The sequence below is a fragment of the Dipodomys spectabilis genome, unplaced genomic scaffold (assembly GCF_019054845.1).
Source record: "Dipodomys spectabilis isolate Male_0828 unplaced genomic scaffold, ASM1905484v1 ptg000136l, whole genome shotgun sequence".
Classification (NCBI taxonomy): domain Eukaryota; kingdom Metazoa; phylum Chordata; class Mammalia; order Rodentia; family Heteromyidae; genus Dipodomys; species Dipodomys spectabilis.
In genome coordinates, this window is record NW_024870813.1 from 1,139,148 (window position 1) to 1,161,397 (window position 22,250).

General features: G+C 52.8%; 2 protein-coding genes across 2 annotated transcripts; one reads left to right on the forward strand and one right to left on the reverse strand.

The window, feature by feature from the left end:
- On the reverse strand, positions 1–4,851 carry Sncg (synuclein gamma). Its single transcript, XM_042690283.1, has 5 exons — positions 4,641–4,851; positions 3,831–3,872; positions 3,202–3,329; positions 482–547; positions 1–273 (listed from the first exon to the last, which is right to left on the reverse strand). The coding sequence occupies exons 1-5, from the start codon at positions 4,759–4,761 to the stop codon at positions 253–255; spliced, it is 378 nt and encodes a 125-aa protein (XP_042546217.1). The 5' UTR covers positions 4,762–4,851; the 3' UTR covers positions 1–252.
- Positions 4,852–5,758: 907 nt separating this feature from the next.
- Mmrn2 (multimerin 2) lies at positions 5,759–21,701 on the forward strand. The gene is made up of 7 exons (XM_042690163.1): positions 5,759–6,030; positions 14,220–14,348; positions 14,427–14,533; positions 14,631–14,711; positions 15,499–15,672; positions 15,780–17,579; positions 20,985–21,701. Exons 1-7 carry the CDS (start codon positions 5,813–5,815, stop codon positions 21,365–21,367), a joined length of 2,892 nt encoding a protein of 963 aa, XP_042546097.1. The 5' UTR covers positions 5,759–5,812; the 3' UTR covers positions 21,368–21,701.
- The last annotated feature ends 549 nt before the right edge of the window (positions 21,702–22,250 follow it).

Sequence of the window (22,250 nt, forward strand, 5' to 3'; positions counted from 1 at the left end):
TGAAGGTTGGAGCTCGTTTTATTTGAAATCATGTTTAAAAAGGGAATGGAAGTTCACAGCAGCATCTGGTCTTACGGGGTCAGAAGGACAGGAGCGGGTGGGGCCCGTGGGAGGTGGAGGCTCAGGGATGGCGCGGAAGCATGGGCAGCCTGCTGGGCATTCCACACTGGGCACTTCTTATGCTGTGTGGGGGTGGGCTCTAAGGCAGAGGGGCGTGTCTGGGGGGTATCTCCACAGCCAGCTGGCAGCCTTCTAGTCTCCTCCACTCTTAACCTGGAAGAAAGAATGACCCTCACAGCCCCCTCCAGGCCCTCAACCCTCAGTGGCTGCCCTAGGAGATCTCATCCTCAGGCCCAGGGCTGGCTCTACTGCTAAGTCCCTCTGAGGCTCTCCTAACAGGCTCCAGGGCTCTGAGAAGGATGCAAGATCCCCATCCAGGAGCCTCCTGGTAAGCCCTGGGGACGCCCTCCCAGCTCCTTACCTCCTCAGCCACCTCTTCTTTGGCTGCCTGGTCCTCCTGTGGTGGGGTAGGTTGCTCCAAGTCCTCCTGCAAGGGGCAAAGGCACATGAGGCTGAGAGGACTCAGAGCTGCCTGTCTAGTGGCCACCAGGGCCTGGTCTGCACTGGCCTCACAGATGGGCAGAGGCCCTGCTCTACTTGGAGAAGCTACAGGTGTAGGAGGTGTGGAGATCCATAGCTGGAGTAATCTCACAGTGCTGAGCCTTTTGCGGGTAACAAGTACCCCCCACCCCCGACACACACACAAACACACTGATCTCAAGCAATGAGCACTGTCTGTTTGGGTCTCTTGATATGGGAGCCTGGGGTGTGTGTGGTGACAGTGGGTATGGCAGAGGAGGTGGGCAGAGGCCCCTGAATCACCAGCCCCCAATGTAATTCTAGGTGCAGGGCTGTGTCATCACTTTTCACCTGACCTTGAGGCTGGAGAGAAGAGGCATTAAACTCAGTGACTCAGGCTTTATAGTAGAAATACTTGCTGGCATCAGGTCCAGCTTGCTCCAGGATCCTCTGTGGTTTCTTTTCTTTTGGAGGAGAGGAGTTGGTCATAGGGCTTGAACTCAGGGCCTGGGTGCTGTCCCTGAGCTCCTTTGCTGAAGACTAGCACTCTATCACTTTAAGCCACAGAACTACTTCTAGTCTTTGAGTGGTTAGAGATAAGTCCCATGGGGGCTTTTCTGCTCCAGCTTCAAACCGTGATCTTCAGATCTCAGCTTCCTGAGTAGTTAGGATTACAGGTGTGAGCCACCAGCACCCAGCTTACAGGGCCCTTAACCTTTGGTAGAATTATGTATAAAAGGGTGGGCCAGGTTCTCTAGGTGTAGGGCAAGTGAGCCATCTTGTTAGTCCTGCTGCACCTCAAGATTAGCATAGGAATCCTATGGTGTAAATGGCCAGGTAACTAGAGTACCGACTCTCCCTCCCTTCCCCTTCCCTTCCCTCCTAAAACCCCACCCTCCTCCCCATCGTCATGATTACAACACACAAAAGACAACTGGTCGACCGCTGTACCGCCAGGGCATGTACCCCCCGGGCTTGGCGGGAGGGAAGAAGGTCTGAGGATTGCTTTTGAGAGATCCCTAGAAAAGTCTCTTTTGGGGCAGGGCTTTTGCCAGCCTTACTCTAGGATCATCAAGCAAAGGGGTACTTGACATCAGCCCTAGTCCTCTTTTAGTAGGAGGTGGGGAGGAGTCTTCCTGGGGAGCTAGTGGGTTCTGCCAGGGTGATGATGGTGGAGGTGGTGGTGAAGGTGGTGATTTGCTAAGTGCTCATTATAGGTCAGGCAGAACTGCTTCCTAGGGCCATTTGTTTGTCATCTCCCACAACCCAATAAAAAAAAAAAGAAACGGAAGCCAGTCACTGGTAGCTCACAACTGTAATACTAGCTACTCAGGAGGCTGAGAATTGTAGTTCAAAGCCAGCCCAGGCAAGAAAAACTGTGAGACTCTTATCTCCAATTAACCAGCAGAAAACCAAAGTGGAGCTGTGGCTCGAAATGGTAGAGCACTAGCCTTAAGTACAAAAGCTGTGGAACAGTACCCAGGTCCTGAGTTCAAGCTCCATGATCAACATAAAGAAAAAATATATAAGAAATAGAGATCCACAGACATTAGATAGCTTCTCAAAAGTCACATACTAGGAAGGGGCAGGGCTAGGAATGAGTAGAGGGGGAGCAGCTGCTCGCTCCAATGACAAGAACACTCTGTGCTGGTCTTAGAATCAGACATCCAGTGACTACTCTCCAGGTGTCCCCTACCCTTGTTCCCACCCTCTCTGAGAGCGGGACCTCACAGTGCTGGTTATGCTGGACCTTCAGATACCATCTGTGACAGGTATAGGGGCTGAAAATAGCTCTTACCCCACTTCTAGGCTCAAGTCCCCACTCTCTGATACCACCTAACATCACTGTCTCTGAGCACAGCAGGGACCTCCACAGCCACATGGATTAGCCAAGGCCAGGGGACACATGGACAAATCTCTGGGCCTTCCTTTCCACATCCAGGCTGTTTTCAAACCACAATCCTTAGAACTCAGCCTCCTAAATAGCTAGGATCACAGGTGTGAGCCATCAGTGTCTGGTCCAATAAATGCTGTTATTGACAGCCACACACATGCATGCACCATTCACACACACACACACACACACACACACACACACACACACACACTGCAGATACGCATGCATACAGGCACACGTATATGCTCACACACACGTGCTCACACAAAGACCGCAGTGGAGGGTGGGGCTGAAGCCCTTGATATTTTTCCACCACCAGGGGGCACTACTTCCCTGCTGCTCCGGGAGAAGGCAGCAGCCAGGCTGGATCAGGGATGACAGTAATGACTAGGCAGCTCTGGCCTGGTGTTCACTGCCTGGGGTCCACCATTCACTTATAAAACATGGGGGCATCTTCTATACTGAGAGCCATGGAGCAGACTTGGTTTGAGTCTCAGTTTCTTTGTCTATAAAATGACCCTGAACTCTCCACTCCAAGGATAACCCCTCTGCGCACGTATACGTGTGCATACACACACACACACACTCACTCATACACACCCCCTCTACTGGGTGTTGACTGTAAAGCAAACCCAGGGCCTGACTCTCTGTGCCCGCGTGTGTGGGGGCCGCCTCCTGCCAGCTGGCCTCCAAAGCCCAGGGGAGACACGAGCCCCTCACCTCACCTTGCGCACCACCCCAGTGGTGACCACGATGTTCTCTGCTTCCTCCACGGTCTTGGTGGCCACTGTGTTGACACTGGTGACCACGGCCTCGCTGACCACATTGGCCTGCTCCTTGGTCTTCTCAGCCACTGTGGGAGGACTCTGGTTGGTCCCCGTGCCTGGCTGGCAGGAGTTAGGCAGAGTTCTTTCTACCCCACAGCTATGGCTCCTCTGTGCTGGGCCCTCGCTCATGAACCCCACCTGAGGGTGCCCTAGGGCAGGCTCTGGCTCTGCCCATGGAGGGGATCAGGTATGGGGACACTCTGGTTCTCTGGAAGCTGTGCCCCCAGCCCCCACCCCCACCCCAGTCTACTCCCCACTGCCCTTAGTAGGAATGTAGGCATGGATGTCTCCAGGGGAGGGGTTCTGACTCTCCTTACGACCCTCCCCTGCCTGCTTCCTGACTCTAGGGGAGCTCTGCCATTGATCGAGGGGACCCAGAGCCACGCCCTTGTCTTGCTTTGGCAGCTGCAGTGGCCAGGGGCTATGTAAGAAGTAAAGGCATGCACTGTAAAGAGGATTCTAGACTTGGAGGGGTCTCAGCACCAGGACTCTGCCAGTTTGCGGGGGACAGGGGGCATGCTGCTTACCTGAGGTCACACTCTGCACCACGTTCTCCTTGGTCTTGGCGCCTGAGGAGGAAATGGAAGTGTCAGGGCACATCTATCCCTGAGCAGCTGGACCAGCTGGGGGGACGGATAGCTCGGGGGACAACAACCCCTTCAAAGAGCCACTTCCTGTTGGTTTGGGAGGACGGGGACGGATAAGAACGAGACAGACAGGATGAAGGGACAAAGGAGCCCAAGGCTTGGGGTGGGGGAAGGGACCCTGGTGGACCACGGATACAGACCCTGCCTGGGCATGGCCCGAGCCTGGGGCATGGCAGCAGAGCAATGCAGAGCTGAGCCATGGATTTGTCCTCCCCTCCTTTTCCATCCCCCTTTGGGTAGAATCCGGACAAGGGACTTTGGTGAGGGTAGTAACCTGTGGCCTGGCCTGGCTACAGCAGCTCCTATGGAAGAGGGTGTGGTCTACCCGAATACCGGGCTCCTCACAGTTGCAGGGTCTGGAGGCTCAGGGGACCCCTGCAGGCTCGTGAGTGCCTTTTGTGCATGAGCAGCCAGGTGGTCAGGTGTGTCTGAGACCCAAGTGGCTCTCAGGGACACTCTGATCTGGAGTCCCTGAGGAAGCCAGAGGCAAGCAGACACTGGTATGTGCCCAATGCTCTGGTTATTCCAGGATCTGGGGACCTGGACTTCAACAGCTAGGGTCTCACCTCTGTCTACATCGCTGCCTGGGGCTGAGGAGGGAAGTCAGGGCCAGGGAGCTGACATTCTGCTCACCCTCTTTGGCCGCCTGGCCTTCCTGCCCTCCCCCCTGCCCCGCCCTGCCACACTCACCCACATACATGACTCCCTCCTTGGTCTTCTCAGCCGCTTCTGTCACCCCCTGCTTGGTCTTTTCCACGGCACCCACCACGCCCTCCTTGGCAATGGAGAACCCCTTCTTAAAGACGTCCATGGTGGGAGTGAAGATGGGGCTGGAGGCTCCCCGGAGCTTCAGGCTGGACCGGGCGGAGTACTGCTGCAGCCTCTCGCCCTGCCGCTCTCTCTTATTGACGTGGATGAAATATTGATGCTGTGGTGGCTGCTGGGAGCCCAGCCAGCGCTGGGCAGGGTGGGGGCAGGGAGGGCAAGAGGGAGTCTTTCCCTCTAGTGGGACAGCAGAGAGCTGAGCCCAGGGCCCCCAGCTGGCTCGGACCTGACCTGCTGACCTTGTTCTCCCCATGGGGATAGGAGAGATTGAACACATGGCAATCCATCGCTGCCCTGCTCATTCCTAGCCTGACTTCCATATGTCAGGCCTAGGGTGGTGTGTCTGGGCAGAGAGGGTAGGCATCTTGGCCAGTGGCCCCCAGTGTCTCAGGTAGGGTAGGGATCAGAATCATGCCAGTCAGTCCAGTGAGAGAATGACCAACCTCTCAGGCAAACCTGACTCCCCCACCCCCCACCCCAGCATCCTGGTACCTAGTTGGAGAAGTTGGGGGGGAAGAGTACACAAAGAGCTGGGTTTGGCTGCTTTGCTGTGTGACCCAAGGTGGTTCTTTCCTTCTCTGAGCCTCCACCCACCTGCTGGTCCCCACCACCCAGTGCCTAAAAAGGCTGAAGAGGCACCATGTACCTCCCATGCCCACTTCCTGAACAGCCACATGTGTGGGCAGCAAGTCCCCTGAGCCCAGAAGACCACTTCCCAATACTCCAGCTAAAAGCCTGTGTCTTTTTTCCTGACTCCCAGGGAAAAGGTTCCAAGAAGGACAGGTTTGGTGGCGACCAACCTGCCCACGTGTCTCCCACCTTCCTCATGTTCCTGAGCCAAGTCCTCTTGAGGTACAGGAACTGGCCTGCATGGTTGGCGGCCTCCGTGGGAGCCAGGCGGGGGATGGAGAGGGGGGCCGGACGAGGCCCACTGGGGTGGGCTGGCCCGGGCCACTTCCTCTCTTTGTTATTCTTGTGTTTTCTTTTCCTTCTGAGATTCAACTTGAGGACCACGTCACTGACAGTTTTGAGAGTCTATGACCAGGCTGAGCCTGAGCGGAACCAGTCCGAAGTCTGCTCTTGAAGCCAAGATGATCCTGACGCTGCTGCTGGGCCTCGGGGGAGCCCTGAGCTGGGGACTGACAGGAGCCTGGGCCCAGGCCCCTGGAACCAGATTCTCTGATCCACATGACCCCAGATCCTCTGGAGTCTCAGGGGCAGAAGCTGAGGACCCCAGCAGGGTCCCCCTTGGACGGTAAGGAGGGCTTGGAGTTTGGCCAAGATCATGGGGCATTTGAGTCTCAGTACAGCCCAACTGGAGCACAGCCTCTCTGGGCCTCAGTTACCCATCCATGAAATGGGCCAGGCTAGCTGCTAGGCCAGTTGTGCGGCTGAGCAAGGTCTCAGATGTCAGTTGGGCATTCCAGGCCTGACCGGAGAGTAACACAAAGAGCCTTACATAACCCATAGCAGGGGATAGAGCTTGGGCAGGGAGAGGGAGTGGGGGGGGGGGGGCGGGCAGGGAGGAATTGTGTTTACCAGCTGACACCCAGCATGGGGGGCTCAGAGACTGTAGTTCTGGATGCTTCCAGTTGGGGAGGCTCTGGCTCCAGGTCTGAAAGCTGAGCCCCAGCGAGGCTGACCCAGCCCAGGTCTTGGGGGACAGCTACCCTTCAGTCTGGGGTTGTGGTCTGAGTGCCCAGAAGCCTGGCTGTGATGGCTGAGAGGACCCCCGATCCTCAGAAGACAGGGGGTCCAGTGGGGCAGTGCTCTAGGGACCCTCTGGAAATGGGCAAAGTGGTCTTTTTTTTTTTTTTTTTGCCAGTCCTAGGGCTTGAACTCAGGGCCTGAGCACTGCCCCTGAGCTTCTTTTGCTCAAGGCTAGCTACCACTTGAGCCATAGCGCCACTTCCGGCTTTTTCTATTTATGTGGCACTGAGGAATCGAACCCAGGGCTTCTTGCATGCTAGGCAAGCACTCTACCATGAAGCCACAGTCCCAACACTCAAGATTGTCTTTCTGTAGGGACTTGGACACCATTTTCCTGAATTCAAGCGGGGCCGGGGACCCCCACTCTGCCGATAGGTTCTGGGGTGCAGGTTCCTCTCAGGATCTGCAGCCACTCTGGAGCCATGCGTCATCATCAGAGCAGCAGGTGCCTGTGAGCTGGCCTCCAAGCCTGGCATCTTGCCAAGTGTTTGCTCTGTAAATCTCCTCAGCAACCCCATTCATGGAGGACTTGGAGGTGTAGGGGTTGGAGGATGGCTCGGCTGGGTAGAGTGCTTGCCAGTGAGCATCAAATATCAAGTTCTAGTCCTGGTCTCGGACCAAAAAAAAAAAAAAATGGTTTAGAGAGGCTGAGTAACTTGATGTAGGTCACACCGCTGAGGAGAGCTGGGACTGGCTCTGAGGCTGAGTGAGTTTACAACTAGCCCTCAGAAAGAAGCATTTAGATATGGAGAGAACTGAGATTCATGCTCACCCACAGTCTCCACACTGGGGCCCCGACAGGGACCATCCTGGGCTCCAAGGAGCACCTGTCTGTGTGAGGCTTCATTCAGCTTCCAGTTCTTCCACATGAAGGCCCCTTGTGTATGCTTCTCCTCCTCCTTCTCCTCTTCCTCCTCCTCCTCTTCCTCTTCCTCCTCCTCTGCCTTCGCCTCCTCTTCTTCCTCCTCCTTCTCCACTTCTTTCTCCTCCTCCTCTTCCTACTTCTCCTTTTCCTATGCCAGAACTGGGGCTTGAACTCAGGGCCTGAGTGCTGTCTTTTAGCTGTCACTCAAGGCTAGCACTCTACCACTTGACCCATAGCTCCACTTCCAGCTTTCTGGTGATTAATTGGAGATAAGTCTCCCAAACTTTACTGTAATTCTCAGATCTCAGCCTCTTGAGTAGCTAGGATTACAGGTATGAGCTACCTTTGCCTGGCTTGGGCATTTTTCTGAAAGTAGGTTTGACCAGGGAAAAGTAAGAGAGGAGAATGAACAGTACATACCCACTCTTCACAAAGAAGGACCTGGTGGAGTGGGTAGGAGTGGAGAAATCCATCCTGCCCTGTGCCCAGTTCTGACACACAGTTAATTCAGTGGAGGCAATCAAGCCATGAGCTCTGATTTCAGGACCAAAGACCTAACTTCCCTCCCCAAAGCCATCGGCTCTGTGGCCCAGGCCCTGGGCACCTCTCTCTCTCCCAGCCCCCCTTTGCTTTCTGTGTGTGTGCTAGTACTGGGGCTTGAACTCAGGGTCTGGGTGCCATTTCTTAGCTTTTTTCCCCCCATTCAAGGTTATTGCCCTACCACTTGAGCCACAGCTCCACTTCTGACGTTTTGGTGGCTAACTGGAGATAAGAGTCTCATGGACTTTTCTACTGGGGCTGGCTTCAAACTGTGATCCTCAGATCTCCGTCTTTGAGTGGCTAAGATTACAGGCGTGAGCCACCAGACATCTGGAGTTTGAGGGGGCCACAGAGGATAAGAGGAAGGACCCTTGCTCCTGTGTCTCCCTCCTCACTTGGTTGTAGAGATAAATTGGACATTCTCTTTGCCCCAGGAACCTAGGGTTTCTCTGCCTTTCTCTGGGTGATCTCCACTCAAGAAGATCTGCCCACTTGTATCCTTGGCCCAGGAATCCCCAGATATTCAAAGGCTGCCACCCCTGCCTACGAAAGTCTCTTTCCCACAGCGCCAGAAACTGTGGAGAACTCCATAGGCCAAGCCCACAATGTCAAAGCATCCGGAGGGGCTGCTGAGAAAGGAAGGAAACACTGCCGTTTCCTGGGCTGATAACTTCCCCTGCTCCTTGGGCTGGTGAGGCAGAAATGCTGCTCCAGCCACAGGGGGAAGGGGGCAGGATGGGCCAGTACACCTAACAGGGGCCCCAGCCAGGCTTCTTCCATGAATTTGCTCTTCAACCTATATCCAAGAGACAGGGAAGTCCTAGTCCTCCTGCACACGAGCCTTTGGAAGGATAAGCTTGAACAAAACAGGGTGCTAGGTGCCCTGTGTCTCCAGATTGTCAGGTATCAGGGTAAAGAAGGGATATAATTAGCTGCTTCCGAGCCCCCTGTCCCCCCTGGAGACCCCTCAAAGCTCTATCTAGGAAGCCTGAATATTTGGACCTGATGGAGAGGAAGCAGAGTCTGGGGAAGGTGTCCCATTCCCTTGTTGTTATGATTGACAGCTCAGTGGGGGCGGGGGTGGGGGGGAGGGCGTATAGTTGATACTGTTCCCAGTCATCAGCACCAGGCTTTGTTTTTTGTGCTAGGGCTAGAACTCAGGGCCTAGGCACTGTCCCTTAGCTATTATTTTGCTCAAGGCTGATGCTCTCCCATGTAAGCCATAGCTCTCCTTTCAGCTTTATGCTGGTTAGAGATAAGAGTCTGTCAGATTTGACTGCCCAGGCTGGCTTGAAACTATGATCCTCAGATCTCAGCCTCCGGAGTAGCTAGGATTACAGGCAGGAGCCATCAGTCCCCAGCCTGGGTTCTTTTAATGGGAGGAGCGTTTGGGATGTTTGCTTCAGGGAGCCTCTCGGTCAGAGGAGTCCAGCGTGTCACTAGAGGTCACACAGAAACAGGATGGAGCCCAGGCCATGATGTTTGGGCCATGCTCTGCTCCTGAACTTATTTTTGTCCTGGCTGTGGGGCCCAGAGTGTCATTAGAGAAGAGCTGAGGCCAAGGCTCCCAGCCACAGGAGCCTCCCCACATTCAGGGAAGCCCGGATCTGGGCTGGCCACAAAGTGGGCCTCGGGTTTCTTTGCCAAGTTCTCTCAGGCTCAGGGACCAAAACTATGGGTGTGTTTGCCTTGGGGTTGTCATGCTAATGGCTGGATGCAGGCCTTAGAGAGCAAGGCTGCTGTGGACTCTCCCACCCCCACCCCAGGAGGCGTTAAGGCGCTGCCCAAGGCAGATTTATTGACAGGCTGAGAGGCACTTAAGGACTCTGGCCAACCGGTAGCTACCGATCTATTATGCAGAAAGCACTGGCTGACAGAGCCATCAGCTTTCCCTTCCCTCCTCTGTGTCCCCAGGGACACAGCTTCTCCACATTTCCAGAAGAGTGGGGGCGGGGAGGGGGGAGAGGGGGGTACTTTGTTCAAGGTCTCCTGACATGTTGAAGGAAGGGGGTCAGCCGCCCCTCTTGTCTGGGTCAAGTCCACTGCATTTGGCCCTCGGGTCCTGCCTGGGGTATCATACCCTCACTCAGTGCTGGCACCTGTCCCCTCAGTAGGCTTTTGAGAAGATGGGGGTGCCCAGAAGACCCCTCCCCTAGGTGAAAAAAAAGAAGAGGGAGCAGCAGGAGATAGAGGGGGTAGTGAGGACAATAGAATGCTTTAGCATGTGGAGCCTGGGGCAAGAGTGCTGGGGGCCAGCTAGGAGCTGCCAGGCACTGTAGGAAACCAAAGCAAAGGTCAGGAATGTTCCCAGGGCTTCTGGGCCAGCTGCCTGCTCTGTGCCAAAGAAGGAGCTGCAAAGGGTGGGGAGCGTGGACAGCTTGCTAAAGGTCAAGGTTTGGGCATGTCAGAGGAGAAAGTTCCCGGGCAGGAAGGCGGGGCGGCACTGTTTCCGGTTCTAGGGCTTCAAGGTGAAGGGTTTTGGTCAGTCCTGGCAGGATGCACTCGGCTGGGAGCACCAAGCCCACTGGCAGAGGCCACTGGAGTGTGAAGTGTGGTGCTTGCTTACATAGCTCTTTGCACAGGTGATCCCCGCCTGGGTAATGCCTGCATGGGGAATCCTGTGTGTCATGGGGAATCTAGTAACATTCTTCACCTATGGGGATAGCCATGACACATCCACAGCACCACAAGATGACATACATGCCATCGGACATGGCCAAATGTACCTAGGGAATGTCCCCACTACCAGTGGTTCATAGAGATTGTTTCCTGGGGCCAATTTCATGTTCTAGGGATTTTCATTGAGCCCAGAGCTGGTATCTCTTGCAGGTAGACATCTTACCCACAGCCCCTAAGCTACAGGCCTGGAAAATCAGTTTCAGAGTTTCAGCACTGAGTGAATCAAACAACCTTCCTCCCTCCTTCTTCCTTCCTTCCTTCCTTCCTTCCTTCCTTCCTTCCTTCCTTCCTTCCTTCCTTCCTTCTTCCCCTCCTTCCTTTCTCTTTTAGTGGTACTAGGATTTGAACTTAGAGTCCAGCTTGTACTCTACCATTTGAGCTGTGTCCAGTGCTTTTTTTTTAACTTTTACTTATTTTTCAGATAGACTCCCCTATTTTATTTATTTAGTTATTTATTTGGCCTGGAGCAGGCCTCAAACCAGGATCCTGCTTTCTGTGGTCTCCTGAGTAGCTGGGACCGCTTATTGGTTAAGATGAAAGTCTCAATAACCTTTGCCCAGACTGGCCTCAAAAGTTTTTCTCCCTGTTCTCCACTCTGGATCAGCTGGAATTTCAAGCACTTCAGAGCTTCGTGTGTGTGTGTGTGTGTGTGTGTGTGTGTGTGTGTGTGTGTGTGTGAATCCAGTAACTTCTCTTATCAATCTGGGGAATCTTGAGTTCACATTTTTGGAAAGTTCTCTTCTCTCTATAGTCTTGGTTCTCTCCAAACTGGTTTTTCTACCCTTTGACCATTTTGACCTCCCTCTGCTGTTTTCTTTTTCTTTGTTTCTCTTAGTCCTGGGGATTGAATTCAGGGTCTCACATGGTCTTCACATGTGCTCCATCACCAAGCTACGCCCACAGCTCACTTCCCTCTTTGTTGTTGTTTTTTTTTGCTAGTCCTGGGGCTTGAACTCAGGGCCTGGGCACTGTCCTTGAGCTTTTGTGCTTAAGACTAGTCCTCCACCAATTGAGCCACAGCTCTACTTCCAGCTTTTTGGTGATTAATTGGAAATAAGTCTCCTGCTTAATCTGGCTTTGAACTGCAATCCTCAGATCTCAGCCTCCTGAGTAGCTAGGATGACAGGCGTGAGCCACAGGTGCCTGGCTTCACTTCTCTCTTCTGTAACAGACTTTCCTCCGAGGTGCCCCTTGGCCGTCTGCTCTCTGATGAGTAGATTGAGAAGCTGAATGGACATGAGGTGTATGGACATGACTGTCTGGTTACAGGATGCTCTGGCTGGGCTGCTTCACCAGTGAGGGGGGGGGGGAGTTTAATAATGACAGCATCTTGGGTCTCTTCCTCTGGGGTTGGTTCAATTTCCTACAAAGCTTTTCAGGCTCTCTGTCCAGGGGACAGAGTGAGAGTCATAGACTCTTAATTAGTGTGATGTGGTCACCTGATGACCTTCAGTCCCTGCAGCATCTTCCACAACAAAAACCTCAGTCATCAGTAGTTTTCAATCACCAGCATCCCTGACCATGGCCTTCTAACATTTCAGATGCGATCATGTCTCCCATAATGCCTGCCCTGGATCAACACCTACACCTGGGATCCCTTACCCACTCCTTTCCTGCGGGTGCCCAGGAACCAGGATGGCTTTCATAGTACTTTCTGGCTGGAAACTTCTCTGGGACTTCCCATGGCCTCAGCAAATGGTCCAGCTTCATTGCCAGTGCCATACCTCCGCACCTACCCGCCTCCCGCTGCAGCTCCTTGCCACACCATAACTCTGCCCTGCTTCCTGCTGCCCCTTCTGATCTCTTCTCAAGACACAGCCCATGAGCCAGGCACTACGCCCGTAATCCTAGCTACTCAGGAGGCTGGGATCTGAAGATTGAGATTTGAAGCCAGCTCATGCAGCAAAGTCTAAGTGACTGGATAATTTCCAAATAACCAGCAAAGCTGGGAAAGTGGCTCAGTGGTAGAGCGCTTGCCTTGCATGCAGGAGGCCCTGGGTTCGATTCCTCAGCACCACATAAGCAAAAAGAAAAAAGCCAAATAACCAGCAAAAAAGCCAGAAGTGGAGGTGTGTTTAAGTGGTAGAACACCAGCCTTGTTGGGAGGAAGCTAAGCAACACCACCCAGGTTATGAGGAAAAGTCCATGAGACTCCTATGCTAATTAACCAGCAAAAAGCCAGTAGAGATGTGGTTCAAGTGGTAGAGCTTCAGCCTTGAGCAAAAGAGAAAGCCCAGCCAGAGTGCAAGGTCCTGAGTTTAAGCCCCAGTACTGGCACTTGCATGCACATGCGCACACCACACACGTGCGCGCGCAGACACACACACACACACACACACACACACACACACCACAGCCTGTGTTCCTGAGACCCACTGCAGGTCCTGGCCCTAATACTCCATGCTGAGACTGTCCTGGCTGGGGACTCTGAAGGGAAGATCTGTACCTTTGCATAGTCACTGCCAGTGCTGAGCTTTGGCCCCTGTGTGTGTGTGTGTGTGTGTGTGTGTGTGTGTGTGTGTGTGTACTGGGGTTTGAACTCAGGACCTGGGCACTGTTCCTAAGCTTTTTAACTCAAGTCCAGCACTTTACTACTTGAGCCACCGCTCCACTTCTGGCTTTTTGCTGGTTAATTGGAGATCAGTCTTGCAGACTTTCCTGCCTGGGCTGGTTTTGAAGTGTGATCTTCAGATCTCAGCCTCCTGAGGAGCTAGGATCACAGGTAGGAGCGCCCAGCACTGGGTTGGAAAGCTCACTTCTATCATGGTCCTGATGGGATACCACCAAGGAACAGGAGCCCTGGCTGTGCCGGGATTTCTGGAGAGGAAGATATGAGAGTTGGGGAGCTTCCAGGACAGCCAGGAGGGGCTTACTACAGCAGCTGAGAGTACTTATCTGAGATACTGGGTACTTAGAAGAAAGCACCACTACTCCCTCCTGTTGAATGGGGAAGTGGAAACTCCCTAAGGGCCTTGATCAAGATCACAGTCAGAAAGTAGAAAGCATTCAACCCAGGACTCTCCCTGCCAGCTGCCCGGTGCTGCCTCCCTGTCACCAGGGAACAATGAGGGCTCTTCTGGCTCTATGGGTATTTTTATTTTATTTATTTGATTTTTTTTCCATAGTGGGGGGCTTAGGCTCAGGACCTGGGCGCTGACCCTTAGCTATTTTGTTCAAGGCTAATGTTCTACCACGGAGCCACAACTCCATGTTCAGTGTTTTAGTGGTTAATTGAAGAGAAGAGTCTCATGGGCTTGCCTGCCCAGGCTGACTTTGAACTTTCATCCTCAGATCTCAGCCCCTTGATTAGCTAGGATTACAGGCATGAGCTGCTGATGCCTGGCTGTATGGGTAATTTGGCTGTGTGACGTCAGAGGGCTCCTCTCCCTCTCTGAGCCAGCTCTGGGGAAGGCTTCAGGAAGGCAGTAGGTAGTTCAGGTTCCCCAATAGCCAGGTTTGTGGAGAGACAGCCCAGGGATGAATAATACACATCCCTTCTCAGGCTAATGGATTCCAGAGTCCTGGTGCTGGGTGGGTGGGGCAGAGGCTGGTACCCTACACCAGCCACCCCTTTGGGCCTCCAGGAAGGGGAGCTGGGGCGAAGCTGCTGGCTGCTAATCTGCAGCTCTGTCTTCTGGTTTGTTTTCCAGGAACTGGTGTGCATACCAGAAGTCCAGGCTGGTCACCTTCATAGCCGTTTGTAAAACAGAGAAATTCGTCATCCATTCCCAGCAGCCCTGTCCCCAGCAGGCTCTGGGCTGCCAGAAGGCCAAAGTCATGTGAGTGGGGTGGGCAGACTATTTGCTCAGGCTCTGTGGGCTCACCCTGGAGTCACTAAATCCCTCTCCTCCCCCCAGGTACCGAGTGGCCCACAAGCCTGTGTACCAAGTCAAGCAGAAGGTACTGACCTCCACGGCCTGGAGGTGCTGTCCTGGCTTCCAAGGTCCCAACTGCCAGCATCATGGTAGGGATCCTGGAAGCCCCTCCTCTTGACCTCTGACCCCAGAGGTCATACCATTCATCTCCCCTCTGGGGTCAACATCTAATGTTTTCTTCTGCAGATCCCACAATGACTCCTGTGCCTGCAGAGCCAAGTGATGTCCTCTATGAGCCGTGGGACCAGCTGGTTGACTTTGAACTTGGTGCGTTGCTTCCCTGGAAAGGTGTGGGAGGGGTAGGCCCCAGGTCCCTTGTCCTTTCTCCTATGATTGGCAATGCCATTTTAGGAAAATCTTGCCCCTTGAAACAGCCAGGGACTCTTTTAGTGGCCCTACCATCCCTCCAAGGGCCAGGTTTCCTCAGCTGTCTGTCTGGGGTTGAGCACACAGCCCTTTTCCTTGACCCCATTTTCTGACAAGGACTAATTTGAGCCTGAACCCACACAAAGCTCCCAGGCCTACAAGAAGTCTTTCATCTACTAGGGCTAGAAAGTTATGACATTCTTGTTCTTAGAATCATCACAGGAGAATCACCGAGAGACAATAATTGAGCCCACAGCTGGGATGGGAAGTGAGTTGTTGTTGTTGTTGGTTGTGGACTTGAACTCAGGGTCTGCCTTTGAATTATGATCCTCAGATCTCACCCTCCTGAGTAGCTAGGATCATAGGTGTGAGACACCATGCCCAGTGGGAAATGAGTTTTTATCATAAGATAAAATTCCGATTAACAAAGGTTGCCAACTGTGAAGATGTAGCTTCAGAAGGAAATGTGCTGTGATCGATTAGTCATGTCTGCCAAAGGTGTGGGAGGGAGGGTGATGGTACAGAGGCCATGCCTGTGTCCTGCTGGAACTAAGGTATCGAAGCTCCAGCCCAGATGGTGCCAGCATGCATCTCCCGTGTCTTTGGCTTCCAAATCTTCTCTGGATGCCAGGACCTGCCTAGGCTGACGAGCTGTCCCTCAATACCTCTATGTCTTGTGTATCTTTAGGTCACCCTGCTTTGGAGCTCAGTGGGGTCGAGGAGCAGCAGAAACAACAAGAGCGCCTGCTGGGAGACCTTCAGAATGACATCCACCAGGCTGCAGATGGCCTCCCAGGCCTGTGGAATGCCCTGGCCAGTAACCTCACTGCTGCTGCCACAGAGACCAATCAAACGGAGTTTGGTGAGTAGAGGATTCCGGAGGAGGCCCCAGACCCCGGAGGCCTTGCTCCCTCAGTCGGGAAGGGTGTCCGCGACCATGGGCATGCGTGAACATGGTGTCTGTTGCAGAGTTTCCTGGCAGGTCTTTGGAGCACGTGTTGCCCCTGCACATGGACAACTTCTTAGAAACACACCTCAGCCCCATCTGGAGGAGCTTCAACGAGAGCCTGCATAGCCTTTCCCAGGCTGTAAGAAATCTGTCCCTTGACGTGGAAGCCAATCGGCAGGCCATCAAGAGGGTCCAGGAGGACATGGTGGCCAGGGCCGACATCCAGGAGCTTGGAGCCAAGTTTGAGACGAAGGTAGAGGAGAACAGCTACAGAATGGGCCAGCTTGAGCAGGATGTGGCTGAGCGTCTACACACCCAGCGCCAGTCCCTGCACCATGCCCTGGCTGAGGTCCAGGCTGAAGTGGACACCAAGTTAAAGCGGCTGAGCAAAGCTCAGGAGATCCCTGGGACAAATGTCAGCCTGGTGATGGCAACGCCAAGATCTGAGCCCGACAGCCTGCAGGCCAGGCTGAGTCAGCTACAGAGGAATCTGTCGGCCCTGCATGTGGCCACCAGCCATAGAGAAGAAGAGTTGCAGGGCACCCTTGAGGACATGAGGGCCACCCTAGCCCAGCATGTGGATGAGATCAAGGAGCTGTACTCAGAATCTGATGAGACGTTTGATCAGATCAGCAAGGTGGAGCGGCAGGTGCAGGAGCTGCAGGTGAATCACACCGGCCTGCGAGAACTCCGGGTGATCCTGATGGAGAAGTCTCTTATCATGGAGGAGAACAAGGAGGAGATGGAACGGCAGCTCCTGGAGCTCAACCTCACCCTCCAGCACCTGCAAGGTGGCCATGCCGACCTCATCAAGTACGTCAAGGACTGTAACTGCCAGAAGCTCTACTATGACCTGGATGCCATCCGGGAGGGGCAGAAGGACGCCACACGTGCTTTGGAGGAGACTCAAGTGAGCCTGGATGAGCGACGTCAACTAGACGGCTCCTCCCTGCAGGCCCTGAGGAGCACCGTGGACACCTTGTCATTGGCAATGGATTTGCACCAGGAAGAGGGCCAGTGGGCCCGGGCAGAGAGAGCCAGGATCCGGAGCCAGCTGCAGGCACTGGAGCGTTCGGTGGGAGAGCTGAAGGCATTTGCAAATGACACTCATCGGGAGATGCGACAGCTGCACAGCTCCTTTGCCGCCCTGCTGGAGGATGCGCTGCGGCACGAGGCTGTGCTGGCTGCGCTTTTTGGGGAGGAGACAATGGAGAAGATGTCTGAGGAGGCGCCTGGTTTGCTGCCCCTACGTTATGAGGAGATCCGCAATGCCCTGCAGGACGCTGCCAGTGGGCTGCAGGAGCAAGCGCTTGGCTGGGATGAGCTGGCTGCCCGGGTGACTACCCTGGAGCAGACTCTGGATGGTCGAGTAGAGCTACCAAGGCTGGCAGAGCATCTGGAGCCCAGCCATGATGCAGGGCCAGAGGAGGCCAGAGCCACTGTCCTGGAAGGGCTGGAGCAGGAGGTCCAGCGCCTGCGCTTTGACGTCAAGCACCTTGGGCAGTGCTGCGAGTCTTGGGCTTCCTCCAACAATGGCTCCCTGGAGGCGCTTCGCAGTGCACTCTCTGCCACCCAGCAAGGCCTGGAGCAGCACCAGCACTTCTTCCACAGCCTCTTTGGGAATGTCCAAGCACTGGTGGCAGCCAATGTCAGTCTAGACCTGGGGAAACTGCAGGCCATGATGAGCAGGAAAGGAAAGAAGCAGAAGAAAGGCCTGGAAGCTTCCAGGAAAAGGGACAAAAAACAAGTGGAATCTTTGACAGATGCCCATGCCAAACGGTTAGAGCAAGGTGCCCTGAATGCAGAGCTCTGGGAGGCAGGTAAGTGGCTGGGCCAGGAGGACTGAGCGGGTGTGGGAGGATAATACAGTCCCCAGCTTGGTAGTATGGTCCTGGGTCATCGCTACTCAAGGTCCATTTCCCCTTGACTCCCCTTTTCAGGGGTATACCTGGATTTTAGGGAGGCAGAAGTCAAGATTGTTGGAGGGTTGAGCACTGGTAGTTCATGCCTATAATCTTAGCTACTCAGGAGGCTAATATCTGAGGAATCATGTTTTGAAGTCCACCTACACAGCCAAGTCCATGAGACTCTTACCTCCAATTAACCAGCAAAAAATCAGAAGTGAAGCTATGGCTCAAGTGATGAACCAGCTTTGAACAAAAAAGCCAAGCAAAGCTAGGTGCTGGTGGCTCATACCTGTAATCCTAGCTACTCAGGAGGCTGAGATCTGAGGATCACAGTTCAAAGCCAGCCTGAGAAGGACTTGTAGGTCCAACTAACCAGCAAAAATACATAAGTGGAGGTATGGCTCATGTGGCAGAGCTATAGTTTTGAACACAAAATCTCAGGAACAATGCCCAGACCCTGAGTTCAAGCCCTGCAACTACTACTACCACCACCACCACCACCACCACCAACAACAACAACAACTACAAAAAGAAAGAGAGAGAGAGAGAGAGAGAGAGAGAGAGAGAGAGAGAATAGAGAAAAAACGTGATTGAAAAAAGCCAAGTGAGCTTGTGAGAGCATGAGACCCTGAGTTCAAGTCCAAGACTGGCAAATAAATAAGCAAAGTGAATGGTAGTGCCACAGCCCATAAGCTGGCAGAAGTACTTCCTGTTACTTTCACAGGCTTCTATACACATTGCTGGCTGCCTGCTGCCCTAGCTACAGAGCAGAGAAGGAAAGTGCACCCTTTAACTCCTCCCTGTCATTTTTTCTCCCCATCCCCAGGCCCTGTGCTCCAAGGGCTGGGGAAACCTATCATGGTAACACCCTACCGTTGTCCTGTCTGGCCATCCTACCTTCAGTACCATTCATGGGCTTTGTCATGATGAGTCATCACAGCTGCTTATCCGCATATTCATCATCATTACCATCTTACCCAGGGAAGAACCTGTTCACCCAGCCAGTGAGCAGCAGAGAGGGGCTGTCTCTAGAATGTTGGCTCTCCTCTTTAACAAGTGCATCCATGGCTGGTCTCTACGGGGTCCCATGTCCCAGGCTTAGGAGCTGGCTTTGAGGTTGAAGTTATGTGGAGTCAACCTTTCCATCTCTTCCCTTCATGCTGCTCTGGGTCTCAAGCAATTTTCTCCCTGGAAAGGTGACCTTGGGGCTGGGACTGCTTTGTCTCCAGACACAGAGCTGTGGACAAGGTGGGTTTGCTGGTGCAAACTGGCATGTGGGTTTTTCGGAGTCTTGCTGAAAGGCCCCACCCTGGCCTTGATGATACTTCATGATGACCTAGGGGGCAGTGTGAGGCACCAAGGAACAGGTTCTCCCAACACCCAGCTGTCTTTTTTCCCATGTTGTGACTCACATAAGATCTCCATTTGCTGATGACTTTCAGAATTTTCCTGATGACTTTCAGAATTAGGCATCTGTTTACCACTGCAACATTTTATTATTCAGAAGTATTTGTCCTTTAAAATATTCCTCTTATTTGTCTTGTGGAAGATTGTAGAGCTTGAATTTGTGCACTGCAAAGAGTGCAATCTTCAGTTTGCACCTTGCTTTCCTTTCTAAAGCACAGGTTTGGCACACTGGCTGGGTGTGGTCTCTCTTTAAGGTCAGGTGCAGGCAGGGTGGAGAGGACTAAGTACCCACAGAGGGCGCTATTGGACAGACTTTCTTTAGCAGGGCTAGAGCGCCATCTGCTGGGAATTGTGAGAACTGCATCACCAACACCCAGCTTTTTGCCTTAATCCAACAATCTCATTCTCGTAAAACCTACTAGAATCAGAGAAAAACAAAACTTTGGCATTCACAAGGCTATTTATGGACCGGAGATCAATGATCCTGGCTCTCACTCTGGGACCTAAAGTGACTGACCGTTGTGAAATCTTCTCCTTGAGGGCCTAATTCTATTCCCAAGAAACTTGCCCCCTAGCCTCAAGACCCCTCCCTCCACTAAAACGGCATTTTGACAGAACTCACAAGAACTTTACCTTGATGGTGACAAAGTCAGTGTCAGGTCCTGAACTCAGGAGGACCATCCTACTGATCCTATGCTGTGACCTGTTTGCCCCTGCAGCCTCTCCTGTCTGTATACATGACACCTCCTCTCTTGTCCTGTGGGAGATTGTCCTAAGGCCCGAGGTAGCATTTCTGCAACTGAGGGCCAGAAGAGCACCCAAAAATCAGGAGATCCAAGGTCTGCTCCCTGTTTAGTAATTGGTTGGCTGTGTGGTCTGGAGCAATAAGCTATGCCTTTCTGGGACTCAGTTTCCCCAGATGTAATCCCAGAGTTCAGAGCAATATTTGGAAGCTTCATGTAGCTTCCAGACCTAGCTGGATTGGTGCTCACTATGCAGGGCTCACTATGTTATCCAGGCTGGTCTTGAACTCACAATACTCCTGGCTCTGGTAGAGAGCTGAGAAGGGGTGCAGCACTGCATCTAGCTTGGAGGGGCCTTTCTTTCCTTGTTTCTCTAAGGTCCAGTGCTCACCTCTAATAGGAACCATCTTCTCCATTCCTCAGTTATTTCCCAGGGTTAACATTGTTACCTGGAAGATAGACAAATTCTCTTTCCCCAGCTGTCTAAAGATAGTTGGGTATGGTCTGGGCATGAGTCCTCAGTGATAAAGATCTAGCTGAGCATTCATGAGGTCTTGGGTTCGATCCTTGGCACTGAAAAAGAAAATTCTTAGCAAGTTGCAAATGTCTGGAAGTTGGAAATCTGGGTTCCCAGCCTGTCTCAGCCTGCCATTATTAGTCACACAGCCATTCGACAGCCAGGGACACTTAGGTCTTGAGAAAGTCCTAACTAAAGGGTTGAGAATATGCTCTTTGGAAATGTATCTCCATGAGATACAAGTTTATATTTACCCTTTGAGATCACACTGTATTGGCAATAGGTAGGTTATCAAGAAATAATGTCCTATTTCTATTTTTTTTCCTTTGTGCCACTTCAAGCCTTCGGGCCTGGCACTCTCACTTGACTCTTCCTTCTCAAGACTGGTGCTCTACCACTTGAGCTTCCATTTCTGACTTTGGGCTGGTTAATTAGAGATCGCACCCATTTTTCTGCCCAGGCTGACTTCAAACTTCAATTCTCAGTTCTCAGCCTCCTAAATAGGCTTTTTGGTGGTTATAAGCATGAGCCACCAGTGCTGGGCTCTGACTCCAATGTTCATAGGATGATAAAGGCAGGTCTCTCTGCATTTAATTCCTCATTCAGGGAATAGATAATGAACTCACCAAGCATTTCCCCTCTGTTTTCCAGGCTCCCCTGTGGCTTTCTACGCCAGCTTTTCAGAAGGGATAACTGCCCCCCAGAGGGTGAAGTTCAACATCCCAGCCATCAACACTGGTGGCAGCTACTTCCCTGAACATGGCCACTTCCAAGCCCCAAAGCGTGGTGTCTACCTTTTTGCAGTGAGCATTGAATTCGGCCCTGGCCCAGGCATGGGGCAACTGGTGTTTGGGGGCCATCATCGAACCCCAGTCTACAGCACAGAGCTGAGCGGGGGGAGCACTGTTACAACCTTTTCTATGGCAGAGTTGCAAAAGGGTGAGAGGGTGTGGTTTGAATTGACCCATGGCTCAGTAACCAAGAAAAGCGCCCCCAGCACTGCTTTTGGGGGCTTCCTGATGTTCCAGACCTGAACTTTGGCCCCAACTCTCATCAGATGATGTGGGCTTGCCTGCTGTCTTTTAGACTGGGGCTCTGCTCAGTGATGGTTTGGAGAGCCCCCAGTCCCAGCTCGTCCCCTGGCTGGAGGCATCACCCCATCAGGACTGGAATATGGTTCTCTGGGCTGGGTTTGGCCTCCGAAATGAGTGAACTCAGTTGGCCTCCACATGCCTTCCTCTCCCCTATGACTTAGCCTCTGCCACACTTTAATTCTACAAATTTTTGGCATTTTGCTCCTCCTGTGGTTGGAAACATCTGTAGAGTATTTGAACTGTTCTTTGGCTTCCTCTTCCTCCTAATTGTAGGCTTAGAAGATCTTTTCTTAGAAGGATTGTTTAAAATGGAGGTGATGGGCCAGGGGGTAAAACTCACCGCCTGGCATGTGTGAGGCCCCCAGTTCCATTCCCAGCACCAAGTAAAAAAAAGAGGTGATGTGTTAAGTGAAAACTGGGTACTGATCTCTGGTCACTAGAGACTCATTTTGTCTCTGTCAGTGAAACATGGAGAAAAGGCAGGCACCAGTGGCTTACACCTGTAGTCCTAGCTACCTACTCAGGAGGCTGAGATATGAGACTCTGGGCCTCAAGCCAGTTCAGGCAGATAAATTCAAGGGAGTCTTATCTCCAATTAAACAGCCAAAAAAAACCCATATGTAGAGGAGTGGCTCAAGTGGTAGAACTCCAGCCTTGAGCAAGTACAGGCACGCGCGCGCGCGCGCGCACACACACACACACACACACACACACACACACACACAGAGCAAAGGCCTGCTGGAGCTTGAGAAAAATGGAATTAGTCATCTCTTTAAATTTCAGTCATTCCTTGCCTTTAATCTAGATCAATAATTTTAATGTG

What these genes read in the sequence shown, in the direction of transcription:
- Sncg (XM_042690283.1), bottom strand. Translation starts at nt 4,761, where the DNA reads ATGGACGTCTTTAAGAAGGGGTTCTCCATTGCCAAGGAGGGCGTGGTG. An exon ending in GGTGCAGAGTGTGACCTCAG is followed by an intron (nt 3,330 to 3,830) that starts GTAAGCAGCATG and finishes GTCCTCCCACAG; the next exon opens with TGGCTGAGAAGACCAAGGAG. An exon ending in AAGAAGAGGTGGCTGAGGAG is followed by an intron (nt 274 to 481) that starts GTAAGGAGCTGG and finishes TCTTTCTTCCAG; the next exon opens with GTTAAGAGTGGAGGAGACTA.
- Mmrn2 (XM_042690163.1), top strand. Translation starts at nt 5,813, where the DNA reads ATGACCAGGCTGAGCCTGAGCGGAACCAGTCCGAAGTCTGCTCTTGAA. An exon ending in TCCCAACTGCCAGCATCATG is followed by an intron (nt 14,534 to 14,630) that starts GTAGGGATCCTG and finishes TTTCTTCTGCAG; the next exon opens with ATCCCACAATGACTCCTGTG. An exon ending in GACCAATCAAACGGAGTTTG is followed by an intron (nt 15,673 to 15,779) that starts GTGAGTAGAGGA and finishes TGTCTGTTGCAG; the next exon opens with AGTTTCCTGGCAGGTCTTTG.